This window comes from Corvus moneduloides, chromosome 1 (assembly GCF_009650955.1).
Source record: "Corvus moneduloides isolate bCorMon1 chromosome 1, bCorMon1.pri, whole genome shotgun sequence".
NCBI lineage: Eukaryota > Metazoa > Chordata > Aves > Passeriformes > Corvidae > Corvus > Corvus moneduloides.
This window is the reverse complement of record NC_045476.1, coordinates 4,553,394-4,570,728: the sequence shown is the minus strand read 5'-3', so window position 1 is coordinate 4,570,728 and position 17,335 is coordinate 4,553,394. Positions and strand designations below refer to the sequence as shown.

Here is a 17,335-nt window from a genome sequence, read left to right as displayed (position 1 = left end):
AGTGCCCTGGGCTTTGAGACAAGATACAACAAGTTCTAAATAATCTCTGAAACAGAATTAGGGTCTTTTACAAGAATGTTTCTTAAAATGTGATCATATTCTAACTTACAAAAGGAACTTAGAAGAATTCAGCTTATAAAGCATCAAAGAATTTCAGTAGTAGCCACCTGGTACCAAGAGATCTTCCTTGATCATGTATAATACAAAGCTGGACAAAATAAGCCCTTTTCGAAGTCACAAGAGTTGCTGTCACAAAGTATGGAATTACTGTATCATGTGGTTTTTAAAAATCCAAGCATTTCAAAAGATGCAAAATCTTGCATTTAATATTTAAGTGTCTATTCACAACAGCAACAGAAGCCAGACTAATGAAAGAGAAATGAGAAAAGTTGTAAAGGGATAAATGCTTCAAGCCAATACTACTTTTTTCCCTTTCCTATTGAAAAGCTTCCTCTAAAAATCCTTCACTGTCTCACTAATTCAATTACAGGATGATTATAACACAGAGTCCGCTTCCAGCCACCTGCTGTAGTGAAAAAGGACCAGGCAAACCATTACAGAAAAAACCCACACTGGTGACTGCTGGGGGAAGACAACCTGAGAAACCATTGTAATCTTTAGCTGATCATTATGCACTACTCCTCTGAGTTCTTGGGGGCTTTGTGTATGTGCTGGGAGAGGGGAAAGTGGTGTTTTCTTGAGGATTTTCAAGCACTTCACCAATCACTCCTGTGACTTCAGGGATGCTGTGAGGTTTTCTACCAGGATTGATTGATTTCAGTGTAACTGGGGGGGGCAGAACCAGACCCTGCATGTTTCAGCAATCAGCCATAAGAACAGGCCCTATTGATTTCAGCTCCATCCTGGAGAGGGCGGTAGGATAAAACCTCTCCTGACACTTCGAGAAGAAAGCGTCTCAAGCAGTCAGCATCCTTAAAGGGAATCCTAGCTGCAGTAAATTAGTATGCTGAGCTGGGAGCAGGCTGTCTGAATTAACATTTCCAATTATGCTGAACAGCCCTGAATGAGACCAGCTGTGCCCCACCACAACGACACAAAAGATCAATACAATTTCTTCAACCTTCAATCTGCTTTCTTTCCTTCAGCTCCAAACTCGAGGGAAGGGAATATAACATGCTGTTTATCATGCTTAAGGCCACATGCTCCCCAAATATATTTAGATGTACCACAACTGGAAAACAAAACAGGGACAGTGGAGTTGGAGGACCCACCCTGAGCTGTGAAATTGCTGCTCTGCCTTCCTCACTTTCTTCATCGAGCTCATCATCACTCCATTCCCAGCCACCATCTTCAGTCTTATGAAGCCGTCCACTGGAGCCTGGGACTCTCCGGACCTGCTCAGCACAAGGACACAGAACTTACACCTCAAGCAGTTTCTAGAGTTGACTTTTTAGAAGAAATAGCACCAGAATGTCTTCAGGTTCCATCACCTACCACAGTGTCTGATTATTTTATTGAAATAAATAGCTCTATCTAGAAAAAGCTGTACTGCACTACTTATTAAAAATGTGAGTACAAGCACAAAAAATTAGTACAACTGTAACAGCAAGAGCCCAGGAGGTTTTCAATACCTTTTTGGATCTTTCAGTGATTGTTGGTGCTCTCTGCAACATCTTCTCTTGTAAAAACTCTTTATTCTGCAAAGGAAAAAATACCAAACAAACATTTGCATTGCTGAAAATGCCCTTTGATGCCTTCAGTGTCTCTGATAAACTGTTAAGCTGTTTCTAGCAGAAAGTTGTTTACATGTTTCATCCCTATTTCCCCAAAGATATTAACCACTCCCCTACTCTGGGCTGCAGTATATGATGTTTCATCCTAAATACCTTTTCAGTTAACAGTGCCACACTCCCTATGCAAAGTGACATGGAATTAACAACTGAGGAGTTGGATATTATGCTGATTTCCTTGGAAATATACATATTATACTGCAGTATCTGATACCCTGCTGAGGTATTTGGCATTCTTCCACTTGCAGATACTACACCACCTGGATCCAAGCCCTTTGCTTTATCTTACTCCTAAATTTATGCCTGTCCAACTGTCAAAGGCAAACCTCAGATGTCAGACAGGTTGGGATGCAGGAATCCCTCTGTGCTGGAGTAAACAGAAATTGGGGCAGCAAGATTTGAAGTGGCTGAAAAAACGTACAGCATTTATGTTTAGAGAGGAAGCAAATGCAGTGATCACAACAGATTGAATATTGGGAAACTGCTGTGATGCTTTATTGTATTAAATTTCCCCTTCAGCAAGCTGCTCCAGACTGGCCAATATGGGCTCCTGAGAATATAATTTTCTGACTGCTGAATTGTGGGGCCAAACTTCTGGCAGCAGGGGAAGCAGGACAGTCCAGACAGGCACCCTGGCATTTGGCTGGGTATTCCATACCACACCAGTTCAACTGGAAAGCTCTGCTGTCCCTGCCCATGCAGAGCTCCCAGAACTCCCCCAGAATGGCTGCTTGCAGGCAGGATGGAGAGTCTCAAGACACACTCTGTCATTCCTGGTAAGTGGCTCCCAGCATTATCAAACCATACTTTTACATAACCTAGATGGTATTTAAATATATGACTCAATATAGCTGTATAGAAGCTGCACTCTTCAGCCCTCAAGTTCCAGCTGTCAGTCTGGCAGTGGCTGATGTGTGACAGTAATTTAACCCCAAGTGTGAACTGGCACACATTTGCACTTCAGATGCCGGGTTAAGCATTGCCTCATTTACAATAATGTTAATTTTCTATCACCACCCATGCTAATATGTTACTCTCCAGCAGCTTAATGAAAGCACGAAGGAGATTTAACACACAATGAAGTATAACGTGAACTAGAACTCACATAACCAAACAGAGAAAGGTCAGCAATGTGTAAACCATCCTGTCACTTTGGACACCAAGTGTGCATCCAGCATACAGAGGCAGACTAATCAGCTGCCAAAAATCCAACTATGGACAGTAAAACCCCAGTTAATACTGTCAAGAGCCCAGACATCAGTTAAACTTGCCCTAAAGCAAACTGCTGCATTGCATCAACTGGATCACCCTGCAGACTTCCCTGGTTCACAGAATTATCAAACCACACAATACCCTGAGTCGAAGGGACCTACATGGATCATTGAGTCCAGCTCCAGGCCCTGCACAGGACACCCCAACAAACCCCCCTGAGAGTCTTGTCCAAATGCTCCTGGAGCTCTGGCAGCCTTGGGGACATGACCATTTCCTGGGGAGCCTGGGCAGCGCCCAGCCACCCTCTGGTGAAAGAACCTTTCCCTAATATCCAAACTAAACATCCCCTGACACAGCTATAGATCATTCCCTCAGGCCCTGTCACTGGTCACCACAGAGATCAGCACTTGCCCCTCTGCTTCTCCTCATGAGGAGGAAGTGCAACTCCCCCCAGTTGCACGTGTTAAGATTCCTGTCAGCTTTAATAGGGTATCCAGCTCCTGTACAGATACCTGATGTGGCCAATTCCACTTAAGGATCTTAATCTGGGAGCTGAAAACGGATTAATTGGTGATGCTGCTTTGCTAGCCCAAGTATGCAGTCTCTTTTTGACAGTTTAATCTGCATTCTGCTATAAATCCTGTGCATTTTGATCACGAAAAAAATAAGCAGAGAGAAAGTATTCTCTCATGCCCATGGAAATACAAATCCTCCCCTGTGTTACTGCTGTCTGTCTCCTGCAGTAAGACCGCGCATGCTGCATATGCACTAATCTCCAGGCAGTAATTACATAATGATTGCTGGCAGTTCACTCCAAGGCTAGAAATGGGAGTTTCCTACTGTTTTGTATCACAGGATCTTCACTTTTCATAAGGCAAAACAGGGTGAAATATCTTTAGGAAGGTCTTACACAGTGGGCCTCATTCAGCCGCTAGCACACAGACTGATTACAGACTTCACTAAAATACAAGTTACACTTGCTGCAGCAGAGACCTTTATGGTTGGACAGGCAGCCAGAATGGCACCATTACAAGGGAAGAACAAACCCAAAAGGCACTGAAAGATAGTTAAATGCTCAAGAATTCCTAGATAATTTCTGTTAACAACAGCATACACAGGAGGCACAGAAGGGGGATTTTATTCTATTCCTTCACAATGACCCATTCAACTCACTCAACTCTGCTGGCTCCAAGTGAAAGAGCCCACACTCCTGCCACTAAAGCTGTCACCCACACCTATCCTGCTTCTGAGAAGTCCTTTCCACAGCCTCTGTATAAATCAATGTTTTCTTACCTTTGCTTTTGTGAAAAATTTGTGTCTTAGGAGTTCTGCTGCTGTTGGTCTGTCAATAAAAACAGATGTAGAAAAGACAATTATAAATGCTCCCTTTCAACCCAATGGTCTTCCAGGCTGCTGCAGCTTGTTGACATCTCGTGAGGGCATCAGCTTCTCCTGTACAATTCCCCTAAAATCAATGTATTCCAAGTAAATTTTACACCAGCAATCTTTTAAATTACTCAGTGTATTCTGAACTAGGCCTATTCTGTTCAAAAGCAATGAGTAGCTGGGGACTGGTGGGGAGAATTTGCTCCTGTTTTGATGCTGAACTTGAGACTCTTAGATAACAACAGGATCACAGAAACAATTTGCTCAAAATTGAAATCACAGAATCATCACTGGAGTGCAGTACTCACCCTGTGCAAGTAACAGTTATTTCAGAGATACCTGATTAAATATGTGTAATTGGTTCCATTAAACATAGGTGGGATGATCAGTCTTGGTCTAATACAAAATGAACAAGTATAAACTATTTTCCCCTTCAAGTCAGACTTCAGAATAAATACTGGAAACTAAGAGATATCCCTTGGTCAGTTTAGGAGGAGTTTCCTAAAGACTCAAGCCTAAATGAGAAAGCTTACAGCATCTCCCACACTGCAAATGATGCTTAAATAGTAACAAAGTTTAATCAGTGTCCTGCAAAGGCCCCTCATCCACAGGGTTTATTTCATCATAGACTACTCCAACAAAAGGCATCCTCCTTATAGCAAGGGAGCCCCTAAAATAATGAAAAAGCAATTGCACTGAATTCTCTTCCCATGCAATATGCCAGCCTCCTGCTCCCACAGTCAGAATGATGCCAGTGGTTGTCAGTAGTGCTTGAGGAGAGAGAAGGGGTGTGCCAGATTCAGGGTGATCACATATAATCTGATCAGCACACATCCTAGCCTGCAAGGATAGGATATGCTTTAGAAAGATGAAAAAAATTCATGCTGGAAAAAAACCCAGCTATCAACTTTTATCAAGCACTCCACTGGATTCATTAAGCATTTCAAGTGTAATGCTTGTTAGAAGAGAGAGACTCATTGCACAGTGTGTGAGAAGCCTGTGTTCCTGGATCTGACACAAGAGGGAACTGAAGAATGTCTTCATTATTATTATTATTTTATGAAAGCATTTTTTCCCTTCCAGAATTAAGTTTGCTTACTGAGGAGAAAAAAAAAAAACAAACAAAAAACCCAACCTAAGAGGTATTAAAAAATGGCACAGCACACACACCATCCCCTTGGTAATATTTCCTGTGTCACTGAGTAGTCAAGATACTGCTCAAGGAAGGCTGAAAGTGTCATCAGGTCACTTAAGCAATCTGTATTGACAAAAACATGTTGGTAAAATTTGCCACTGTTTTTCCTGATTTCCCATCCAAACCAAATATTACATATAATTAAACAAGTCAAAATTACACTAAAAGCCTTCTCTGCACTGGCAGATTCTAAAAAGTTTATTTATGTAGTTTTTGCAAGTAAACACGTATTGCCCAACCTGTAATTTCTGATCTGTAAACACAAAGCAGTTCTGACTGGGAACAAAACATGAACTGAAGTCACCTGCTGGAGGTGGCCAAGGGAGAATGGCCCTACCCAGGCAGTGGACTGGGATGCACTCTCATTAACCCAAATGGAAGATGTGTGCCCTGGCCAGGCACAGTGCCAGACATTTATCCATAAAAATAAGGACAGCCAAGAGAATTTGTTGCCACACAGCAAGATTGCTGTGTTCTTTGTGACTGAAAGGTTGGAGGGGCAGAGAGTATACCAGCTTCAAAAAATAGGGAACACAATGACGTTTGTGAGTTTGGGGGTGGGTTTTGTTTGCTTGTTTTAATTTATTTTGGTGTGATCCATTCTTACCTTTTTTCAGGGTCTTTTTGTAGGCATGATGAAATCATCTTCCTAAATGATTTCCCATATTTCTTCAGCATCTCCTTATCTTGCACACCAGTTTCCAAACATGGAGGATCGTTTTGTAGCGTCAGCATTAAAACCTGAAAGAATTATTTCTATTGACAAAGAGATTTTCTCTGGCCTTTGTTAGAGACAGACCTTGGGAAAAATGTATTTTAGACAAGCACTTTCATGAAGCATCTGAGTCAACAAGGATATGTTGACAACAAACACCCACAATTTAAGTTACTGCTTTCCATCCCATCTCCTGGCCCCCCTGCAGTCTGTGGGCCAAACACAGGGTTGGAATGTGTTTTCAGGTCTGTTCTGTGCAATTAAAAGTACAAGCAGAGCAGAACTTCTACGAGCTTTCCTCATTCAAGATGAGCCATTGTGCAAGGCTTTTGACTCAATATACCTCCCTGAGGTATTTCTCAGCTAGAAATCAAATTAAAGACAGAAGGGCAACATAAAAAACACAACAGTTCACTTTCATGTACCAATGTGACAGCAGGTGAAGACATTCCTCACATAAGCACCCATCAAGCCGAACTGATTTCCCTCACATCACTTAAATATTCTGAAGGAAAGGAAGAAAATTACTCGTTTCCATTTCCACTTGTCACCTACATACAGATGAATATCTATTTTTAGAAAAGGAAACAGCACATAGCACATTTAAATAGCTTTCAACAGCTATATTGCTTAGGGCAGCAAAAGCCCATCAATCTAGCTGAAATTATACAGCCCATGACAGAATTCCCTGCTTTCTTCCCCACTCCTTGAAGGGTCACTTAATGCATGAGTAATTTTGCTGCATAACAAAATTAATCTGCAGTGCAATACAATTACGTTCAATAAATAAAATAGAGAAGTCTTCTTGCCGGCTGCATGACTGGAACCCAAATCTCACAGAACTGGGGACTCAATTCTATCTAGCATATGACAGCACTAAGTAGGTGCTGTTGATAGTAAATAGGTCATGTTGGTATTCAAAGCTTCATCCCATGCATTCAAACCACAATAAACAGAAGTACAACTTGCAGAAGCTGCTGCAAAATGCTACCAATAATCACAGCCCAGAAGAAAATATCAATGAAACCAGCAGCACCTAAATCAGCAACACATTCCCTGTAACTGCTCTTTGCTCTTCCACAGCCACTGATATTGAAGGAAATTTAATGGCATTTCTGAACTCTCAGCCTCTCAACAGTCCCTGCACGTAGATGACAAGTCTTAAAAGTAATTCTGTTCTACAAGAGTTAAACCTGTGCAAGTCCTGGCATTTAAAGGGATACATGGATGTGCCTGTTCTGAGTTAGGAGTTGCTGGATTTCCAAATGCCATTGTAATTGTGGTGTGGGAGGGGACACACCCAGGTCCTGAAGAAGTGACTCCCAACTCCCACAGCACTCCAGCAGTTAAGACTCAGAAAACAGAAGTTTACCCACAGTGTCATTGAGTGGTTTGGGTTGGAAGGGACCTTAAAGATCACTTAATTCCAATCCCCCTGCCATGGGCAGGAATAGCCACTAGCCCAGGTTGCTCAGAGCCCCATCCAACCTGGCCTTGAACACCTCTAGGGATGGGGCACCCACAGCTTCTCCAGGTAACCTGTGCCAGGGCCTCACCATCCTCACAGTAAAGCATTCCTTATTCCCATCTAATCTAAATCTCTCCTCTTTTAGTTTACAGCCATTGCCCTTTGTCCTATCACTATCTGTCTGTGTAAAACATCACTCTCCCAATGCAAAAAACTGAGGGACTTGACACCCACAGGCCTCATATCCCAGATCACTGCTCTAAGCATTAGCTTTGGGGCTAGAACAGGCTTCTCCACCCCCCTGTGTTTGATCCGAAGAACCACACACCCCAGGAGGAGAACCAAAGTGACCTTCAAGAGGGTGGGCCAAAGGGGCTTAAAGTTTTGTGATTGAGACAAGGCCGCATCAGATATTACAGAGGAGATAAGGAAAAAGATCTCAAAGCTCAGTAGAAGGACAGGATGCTTCAGACCTCAACTGATGGATGGGTGTCAGCTCTTAACTTTAAAATGTACCCTCCCCCTGAAAGAGCTGCATGTTAGAAGCAGCTCCTGGTTCAAGCATCAGGAAACAGGGAAAGTTAGCCAAACTCATAAGGCAATCTAGGGTTCAAGATACTTGAAAAAGAATTTTGAAGTGTCAAGGTTTAAACAAGAACATTTCTTTCACTTCATCCTTAATAAAATACTATTGTTGCCAAACCCACAGTTTCATACTGATGTGGTCCTTTGAACTGGATCAGTGATTGACAGGACTGTGTCAGTGTTAAACAAAATTAAACATTCTTTCGGATAACTGGTAACACAAGAGGTATCAAGAGAATTTCTGAAAGGTATCAAGAAGGATTATCAGTACAGGAGAAAGAATGACTCGCCATCCCAGTGTCACTGGATGCCCATAAGGCATTCTGGATCATTATTTATAACCCTAAAAACATCTGCTGACTTCAGAGGTTTAAAACAGCACTTTCCTTAAGAACGATGAGACTCAGGATCTAAATAAAAACTGCAGTTCAGATAATGCTGATGAAGTGGCGTATTTTTAAAAGGTGACTCAAGATACATCCAAGAACATCATGATCCACCAGTGCAGGTTGAAAGGACAAACTCTTCTATGCAACGTGCTAAGTTGAGAGGACAAACTCTTCTGTGTAACATGCTAGTCAAATTCTTGGAAACATCCACAGAACACACTGATCCCTTATCTTGCACAACTATCTGGAAACCTGCTCACCTTCATCGGCGGGTATTTATGGTAAGGAGCTGCTCCCGTGGCCAGTTCAATAGCAGTGATCCCAAAGCTCCAGATGTCTGCCTTGAAATCATATCCTCTGACCTGAAAAACATTAGAGGATGTTATTATGTGCCTCTTACTGTCCTACGCTACCATCCCTTTCACACACCCTTCCCCTAGAATTTGGAAAGACCAGCACTATAGGGATGGAAAGAACACTTTCCCCCTCCTCTTCCCCCAGCTCCTTATACCTTCAAGGAGGTGTTTTAGAAGTCACAGTCTGATAAAAATCATGGTTGTGCACTGTACAACCAGGACTGCTCTGCCATAAAACTCTGCTGCAGAACATAAAGGGGCACTGGGCTAACCAAGGCTCTGACTTCTACACACAGACACAGAGAGTCATTACACAGTGTAATAAAACTCTCATAGTTAATAGATGGGCTGCTACCCCTTGGGACACCCGCCTCACTACACTTTTAGTCAACCACTTAATCAATCTGACTGCAAACTTGCTCCATCCTGGAACTTCACGACACACCAGCCCAGGAAAAGCCCCTCATTCCTGCCTACAGACTAATGTTTCCCTCCACTAATTAACAGTAGCTTCTGCACTTGACATTAAACACAGGCTTGTTCAAGAAAATTTATAGCATTTACGTCCCCTCCTGCACAGGAAAAAATATTTCATATGCCAAAGCGGTTACTTCCTCATTATCATTAGGTAATACTTTGGCACTTGCTTTCTCCGCTGCAGGGGAGAGACATTATGTACTAACTTCAAGAGCAGCTCCGAAAATCAAAGCGTTTTGGTTGCTTAGGATGGTTTGTGTTTCTTCTCGCTACACTATGGAAAAATGAAAATTGAATCAGAGCAGAGCTAACAGGGGTATTGTGCTCAGCTAACCTAGCCAGCTTTAGAGAGACAATTGTGATGAAGCCAAAAAGCATTTCCCTAACTACCTTAAAGATGATCTTGAATCTTGGCAAACTAACAAAAACCCCTACTGCACTATTTGTCATGTAATACTAGAGCTGGACTGTAACTTGTTATAGAGACAGGAATTTATGTCTTGTACTGATTTCTTTCACCGTGTAAGCATAATTTTCATGAGCTCTAAAAGTCTGAACTGTTTCTTGAAGTGCCTCAGTTTATGGATGCCACGACTTTGAACAGATTTCAAGTCAGTTAAATGAACAAGCACAGATATCTAATACAATTTAAAAGAGCACAGGGCACAAAGAAATAGGCTGTAAGGGTGATTTTTAGTCCTCTCACACTAATTTTAGGTTTTGAGAATAACTTTTGGGCATTTCTTAGCTCCATCTTTTAGTTACTCTTGCAGCACACCAAGACACTGTACAACTCTCCATTCCCTGACAAGATTTTAACTGTTTAGTGTGTGGGATTTTTTAAAATTATTTCACATAATCCTGCTTGCAAGTGAAAGCTATAAAGCTCAAAACTGTCTGCAGCAGTTCATCTTGACATCTGTCCAATACATTAGTCACCCCCCTGCAGTTAGTTTATATCAACTACATTTACTTTTCTCATCAACTTCTTTCTTTCGCCATAAATCAAGTGACCATACATTAAAAGACAACGTTGAGTTATCAAATATTAACATTCTAAAGGAATTTAATGGTGCTGAAATAAACCAGATGGAATTGGGTCGACAATATCTACATGTGAAAGGCCAACCTAGAGCAAGCCCTCTGTCCCTTTTCCCGGCTGGATCCAGTGGCTCAGAGTGACACCTGCTGGAAGGCAGCAAGATGACCTAATGGACATGGAAGGATTTCACATCAACATCGTCAGCGTCCCGAATACTGCTTTAACGTGGTTACTTGCAACGGGTTAGATGTGCGCAGCCTTGGCGGAGGTACTGCACTCCCCAGAAAACTTACCTCCTTTGGAAACACGTTTGTGGGGAACCATCCCCCACTTTGTCACTGAAAACTTTATTTCCCCTTTTTAGCTCCCTCCTTAAGATATTTTTCCCTTTTGTCCTGAGCATTGCAGCTGCAAAGAGCCTGGAGCAGCACCATTAGGTCCTGGCCAGGCTGCTGTGCCCTGGCCACAACACACAGGACAGAAAAGCAAGGGACAGCTCTGATCTAGCTTTGGAAACACTACATACTCTATTTTTATTTATTTTAAATCAGCATTAAATTAAAAAATCCAGAAGAATGTGACAGCAAAGCAGTTCAGAATCAAGTCTGCAAAGACAATCCTGACTTGGGAAGTGTGGCTTTATTCTGCACTGTTAGATCTGCACTCTGAGGAGGCTGCAGCAGTGCTGGAATGCACCAGCCCCTCAGTGCCACCATGGGGAGCCACTGAAAAGGGCAAACATGGAACAAGCCCTTCACCAATAATATATTTAAGCTACTCCAAAATTATCTCCATTCCTCAGGAAGTTTTAGATCCTGGAAAAAATGCATTAAAATGAACTTTAATGTGCTCATATTTAGCTGCACCTAATTTTAGATAAAGATATCCATGAGGGTCTTATTCAAGTTCCTTCCAAGCTTCAGAATATTTTACTGTGAGCAATAGCAAAGAGAAATGCATCAAGGTGGATTTACTGCAATAAAACAATGTTTTCCTCAAATATTTCTGGTTTAAAAATTTGGAAAGAAAAATGGAAACCTATTTACAGCCAGTTATACAGCACACCTGTCAGAAACCCAGCCCCCCTGTCAAACTGACTTTAAGGGGATGATGGATAATTTTGGAATGCTCATGGCACTGAACATCAATGCCACTGACAGCTACTGCAAATGTCTTGGTAAGACTGTGGTGTGATTTTCTCTGTGGATCTTCCTCAGCAATGGGTAGCAGCTTTACATTAAACAAAGTTTCCAGGTGTCCTTCATCAGAAGTCACACAGACAAAGCTTCTGTAGTTTAGTCTAGAAGCAGTGGAGGACAAAAAAATGACATTTCTCCATGCAAGGCGAAGAAGTACGACATCTTTTAGTGAGCCAAAAGAGCAGAGGAAGAAGGGGAAAATGCAAGCATTCCTTAGCATTTAGAGCCTGGATACTCACAAGCCAAGTGAAGTTAAAAACCTGAATGAAGTCGAATGCTACTTTACTGAATTAACTCCCCACTCTGACATGTCACAACTAACTACCCCGAATTCTTATGTTTGCAGATGCAGAAGAGCACGTCACTGAGCTGTGTATGTGCATATTTACCACGTGTGAAACTATTTATACTCTATCTCACATTTATGCAAAAGGGAGGGGCAGGTTAATCTTCTTTATGCAACAGCTGAGCTGTCCCATCCTCACCTTAGGCAGGAGCCTGAAGAGAAGCAATGGGGCACAAACCTACTGAACATTTAACATTCCCCAGTACTAGTCTGGCTGTAATAGGCAAGTCAAAGAAAATCCTGTGGTTTTAATAAAACCCTTCAGGATGTCAAATTATCATCTTAGTTTGAAATAAATATAGTCATTGCTGATAACAGGGAATTCCAGGTGCAGATCATCTCAGAGGACACTGGGAAAAACAATTCACCTGCTCCATAACTTCTGGTGCCATCCAGCAAGGTGTGCCCACAAAAGTTTTCCTGACTTTATTCCTGGTAATGTCACCACCAGTGGCCAGGAACGCGCTAACACCAAAGTCTGGAAAGAAAACAAAAGCAGAATTTATTAAGAACACACATCCTGAGCAAACTGAAGGGCTGTCCCTTCTTTCCCCTCATATTCCCAGCCACCTATTAAGTACCAGACCATGCAGTCACGCATGAGGGGTTTCCTAATAAAGGAGGAATGATCAACAGTTAGCTAAGAGTGCTGGTACATGAACTGCCATTCAGCAGTTCACCATTCAGTTCCTGGGGACAGCAGAGCTTTCAGCCCTGGCTGGCAGAGAGGAAAATTCCACTTTCCCTTACAGCCCACTGGTCACATTAGAGGCTGCCCACACTCCCCCAGCAGCCCTGCTGCTGTACAAACCTGCCCTGCCAGCCAGAGCTTTATTTACATTTGCATGCACACATAACTGTACTGACCCTCAAGCAGCATCCTGTAATGTCCACAGCAATCAAGTTGGGTGCAGAGAAAGGCCCTTGAGAACATTTCACTGTCCTAACTGAGGTATCAGCCCCTTAGTCTGGATGCTGTATTACCAGAATATGCTTTATTTGATAATCCTCCATGACCCAAATGCTCAGTGCTTTAACAGGACCTCGGACTGGTTCCTGATGATACTGAACATGCCACAGTCCAGCACCAGCATCCCAGGGAAGCCTCACAGACAGTGATTCACACCCTGCACAGAATCACTCCACCTGAAACACCTTTCACACACCAGGATGCTCAAAGATGCCCTTTGCATTCACTGGTAATTGCATTTCTTGGAATAAATCACTCTTTTATGTGAAAACTATGCTGTAACCTCATGTTTTATGCAATTAAGAATGACATGGAAAACAGCATCTGTCACCAGCAGCAGCATACAGGGATAGCAATGGGATAAAGTATGTTTGTTCAGAGAAGAGCATTACAAAAGATCTGGCACCCAGGTCATTCAAGAGAGGATGGCACTTTGTTTGGAGGAAGAAAACAATCAAGTGACAGGGAAACTGTTAACACAGAACTGTGTAAGTATTTCTTCCCAATCTGCTCCAAACTACATTATTTATGCACTGCTGAATTACAGGCCAGCAACAGGCCTATAACTCAATTCCTCATAACTTTATCCACACATACTTTTTTTTTTTTTTTTAAACACAGTACAAGCAATCAAAATCTCAAATGCCATTTTTGAGGCTGATGACAGGCTTGGGGGGCAAATCTCTGAAACTCCAGGGCTATTTAACGTAAAATCAGAACATAATTGATCACAACTGCTTTGAAAATTCTTGAAACTCTGCTGACAGTTAACTGTAAATGTAAAAGCCTTTGCCTCTATGGCCAGAGGAGCCAGAGTTACTGCATGGCTTAAGGATGTTATATTGAAGAATTAACTGCAACATAAGATACCTCCTTACAATTTGCAAGTCATGGCATTATTATGAGGACTGTCCCAAGTTTCCCTCTGCATCACACCAGCAGTTCAATGAGTCACTTCTCATCAGTATTTCAATATTTGAGAAACACCTCTGAAGTTATCACTCAGAAGAAGATGCTGAAAGCTCACTTCAGTTAGAGACTTCCAGGACAGGAAGTTAGTGCTTACTCAAGTACTAGGCATGGGTAACTGCAAGGTGACATTAAAGAAAGTTGCATAGAAATCACAGGGTTAAAACCAGCACTAACAAAAGCCTATCATTAGGATTTAGCTCTTCCAGATGTGCTGTCCTGTTCTTTTCCTGTTCCTAAAGGCATCCTTGGCTCCCTGCTACCCTTGAAGTTTTAGCACACCTAGATGGATCACTGTCCCCATCAGCACTGCAATTTGTATTTTTCTGGAAACCCACATTTTGCAACAATGATTTTTGCTTTGAGATCTTCTATGTGACCCTTGCTTTTCTCAGAAACCGAACGAGCTTCCTAAAAGACTCAGAGTAAAGTTGCCTTTTACTGCTCATTACAGGAAGTCTCGCAAGATCTATTGTTCTAAACACAAGAGCAATTGGAAGTTCTTTTAAATAAGATAATACTAATAGAAACTTGTCCAAGTGCCATCAGCATTTTATTGTGATGTGCTGTATTTGAACTTGCACATATTATCTTACCTCAAGTTTCCATGCAGTCATTTTGAGGGGAAAGGAAATGCCATTCAAAGCAAAAGCATTCCAGCAGTAAAAACACAAGTCCTTTACACAGTATTCACCACATCTCACATCAAACATGGGTTTATAAATTCCAGATGGAAATCAGGCCCCTACATCTGCCATCTGAAGAAAGCTTAAATGGAATTAAAGTTTATTTCATTACATGGTTGATTTATTTAATGTTTTCCCAATTAATTTCCCTCATTTCCAGTGGGCTAAAACAGGCTCACACAGCCTGTGCTACTCTGCTGTAAGGAATAACTTTGAGACCATCTTCTCAAATGTCATCTTACTAACTTTATCCAAGCCCCAGCTATTCAGATAAGAATGCGCCTGCTCTCAGGAAATATCTGCAAAGCAATAAAACACAACCCCAACCACAAGTTCAGGTTCAATTCCTACTTCAGAGCACTTGGTACCATCTGCGCCTCAGTCTCTCTGCCCCCAGAAAGGTTAAAACAGAACTAGGTTATTGCAAATGAATTTAACTCTAGAAAATGGGAAAATCCATGAAATTCAGGATAGCTCTGAAGTGTTTACACATTCATACTCTTCCTTGGCAGCTCGGAGTTTACATTGGCTCACTACAGTGATAACTGGAAAGGACTGAATCACCAGAGACAGGGAGGAATTGGAAACGGTTGGACCTGGCTTGCAATACCAGTAACCACCACTGCTGGGGATCCACCGACTGTCAGATATCCTAAAGGAGCCCAAAAATTGCAGACCTCCAGCAATCTGATAGCAAATAAGTCTCCAGGGTGTCTGGATCTTTTTTTTTTTTTTTTTTTTTCCTGAAGCAATGTAGAAAAGATTCATCTGTTGGAGCTGTTCCAGTCATTTAAACCAAAGACTACTAAAAAAACCCCCACAAAGATGTGTATCTCCAGACTCTCCTATCACAGCAAAACCAATCCAGGATGGGAATGTCAATTTTGCTGATGCAGGCTCTGCACAAAACATGGCCAATTTTGTCTCTTCCAGCAGAAACATGTGTTGCAAACTACATACCCTACAGGACGCTCTACAGTGGCAATGAAGTTGCAGAGTAGTGTTTGAAAAAGCATGGTATGAGGCAACAATTCCTGATAATAAGGCATCCAAACTGTCAAACTTAAAAACTACTCTGGCCACTCGGGAAACATAGAAGATGGAAAGAAACACCCAGTACAAACAACTCACCAACACAAGAGTGCTGTGGCAGGACCACATCACAACAGGTGCCAGTGCAGGTGTGTCTCTCAGGAACATACATTTCTACCGTATTCTAGATTGTTCTATCCAAATCTAGAAGTCAGCTGTTAAAAATCAGCTCTCCTTGGCCATCTCATATTGTAACATTACCTTAATTCTAAAAAGCCCAAGTACCTGCTACTGCATGTAGCTACCTACAGGTACATAGAAGGGAAAGAAAGGAAGAATACGGACTAAGGGCCAGGACCAAAGCCTGCTGATATCAGAAGGGCTCCTACAGAGTTTGACGGGCTTGGATCAGACCCTAAAGCAGTTTTCAACCAACAGGGGCAGAAAAACATAATAATTCAATCTTGACTTCAAAATCACTCAGAGCTGTCTTTAAACAAAAAGTATTTCAGAAGACAGCACTAAGTGGTTTTTTCACCAGTCACCTTCCTTCTTGTTCAGTTGTTCACCATCAGAAAATACCTGCAGTTGTACTTAGTGCTTTCCTGCAAATCTTAAAGCTTTTAGAGCACTGAAGATGAATAAAACTGGCAGCAAGAAGAGGAAGGCAGTGATAAATAGCAATTTTGTGCTGAGAACGCAGCAGGTGGTAGGACACCAGATAAAAAGAAGATTAGTGGAGAACAAGAATCAAAGGCTTCCTTCCTTTTAAAGTCTAGATGGATACACAGTGGTATTGGATCTGTAAATGCACACTTGTCCTCCTACTTCGCAAAATAACTTCAGGATGACAAAACCCAGGCTGGGTGACGCCACCCATCGCCTTCTGAGACATTCACAAGTGGTTTCAACAATCAAATAGTGCAACATCTCTTCAGGAAACACAGATAGTACAAGTGACACAAAGAAAAAGTTATTTCACAACATGCTTCTGCAGGTCCTAAAAGTCTCCACCAATGACAGAGAAAAATACTTTCGGCCCTTTTTTTGAAAGGGAGAAGAGGCTCTGAGGTGTTCATGATACAACACAGACTCCTCGAGTGAGCCCTGCAATCAACACTTCCCTCCCAAGTTAGATTTGTGCGTTGCCCCTTGTTCAGGCAATTTAATCTCCCAAAGTTAAGAGTTTCCTAAGGGAAAGTGGGGAATGACACTGCCTGCATCATAGCTCGATGTTTATGTAGAGAGCTATTTTAGTACAATGAATTAAGAGCAGTCAGGAACACAGCGAACCGGTGACAAGCTGGCATGGATTTGTGGAAAGTTACACAAATTCAGTTACACAAGTTTTGCCTGGCCTTAACTATCCCCGTTTTATAAATAGATAAAGAGAGGGGTTAGGCACTTTGCCCAGGATCAATTAGCAAGTCCTGAACGACTTAGTGAAATCTCAATCTACTTCAACTGCTTGGCAACATGGCCTGCCCAGGCCATGGCTGACCCTCCAGGCACCTCTCGGGAGTGCGCATTAAGAATTCTCTGGTTTTAAATCCTGAA

At 42.1% G+C, this 17,335-nt stretch overlaps 1 protein-coding gene across 1 annotated transcript in view; it reads right to left on the bottom strand.

Annotated features, from left to right (window-relative positions):
• Positions 1–17,335, bottom strand: part of OXSR1 (oxidative stress responsive kinase 1) — an 87,249-nt gene that overhangs the window by 11,427 nt on the left and 58,487 nt on the right. The window contains exons 6-11 of the mRNA XM_032098258.1: positions 12,490–12,599; positions 8,962–9,063; positions 6,152–6,285; positions 4,257–4,305; positions 1,593–1,658; positions 1,233–1,355 (exon numbers count right to left, since the gene is read on the bottom strand). Of these exons, the coding sequence (XP_031954149.1) occupies positions 1,233–1,355; positions 1,593–1,658; positions 4,257–4,305; positions 6,152–6,285; positions 8,962–9,063; positions 12,490–12,599 (584 nt within the window). The remainder of the gene's footprint in view (positions 1–1,232; positions 1,356–1,592; positions 1,659–4,256; positions 4,306–6,151; positions 6,286–8,961; positions 9,064–12,489; positions 12,600–17,335) is intronic.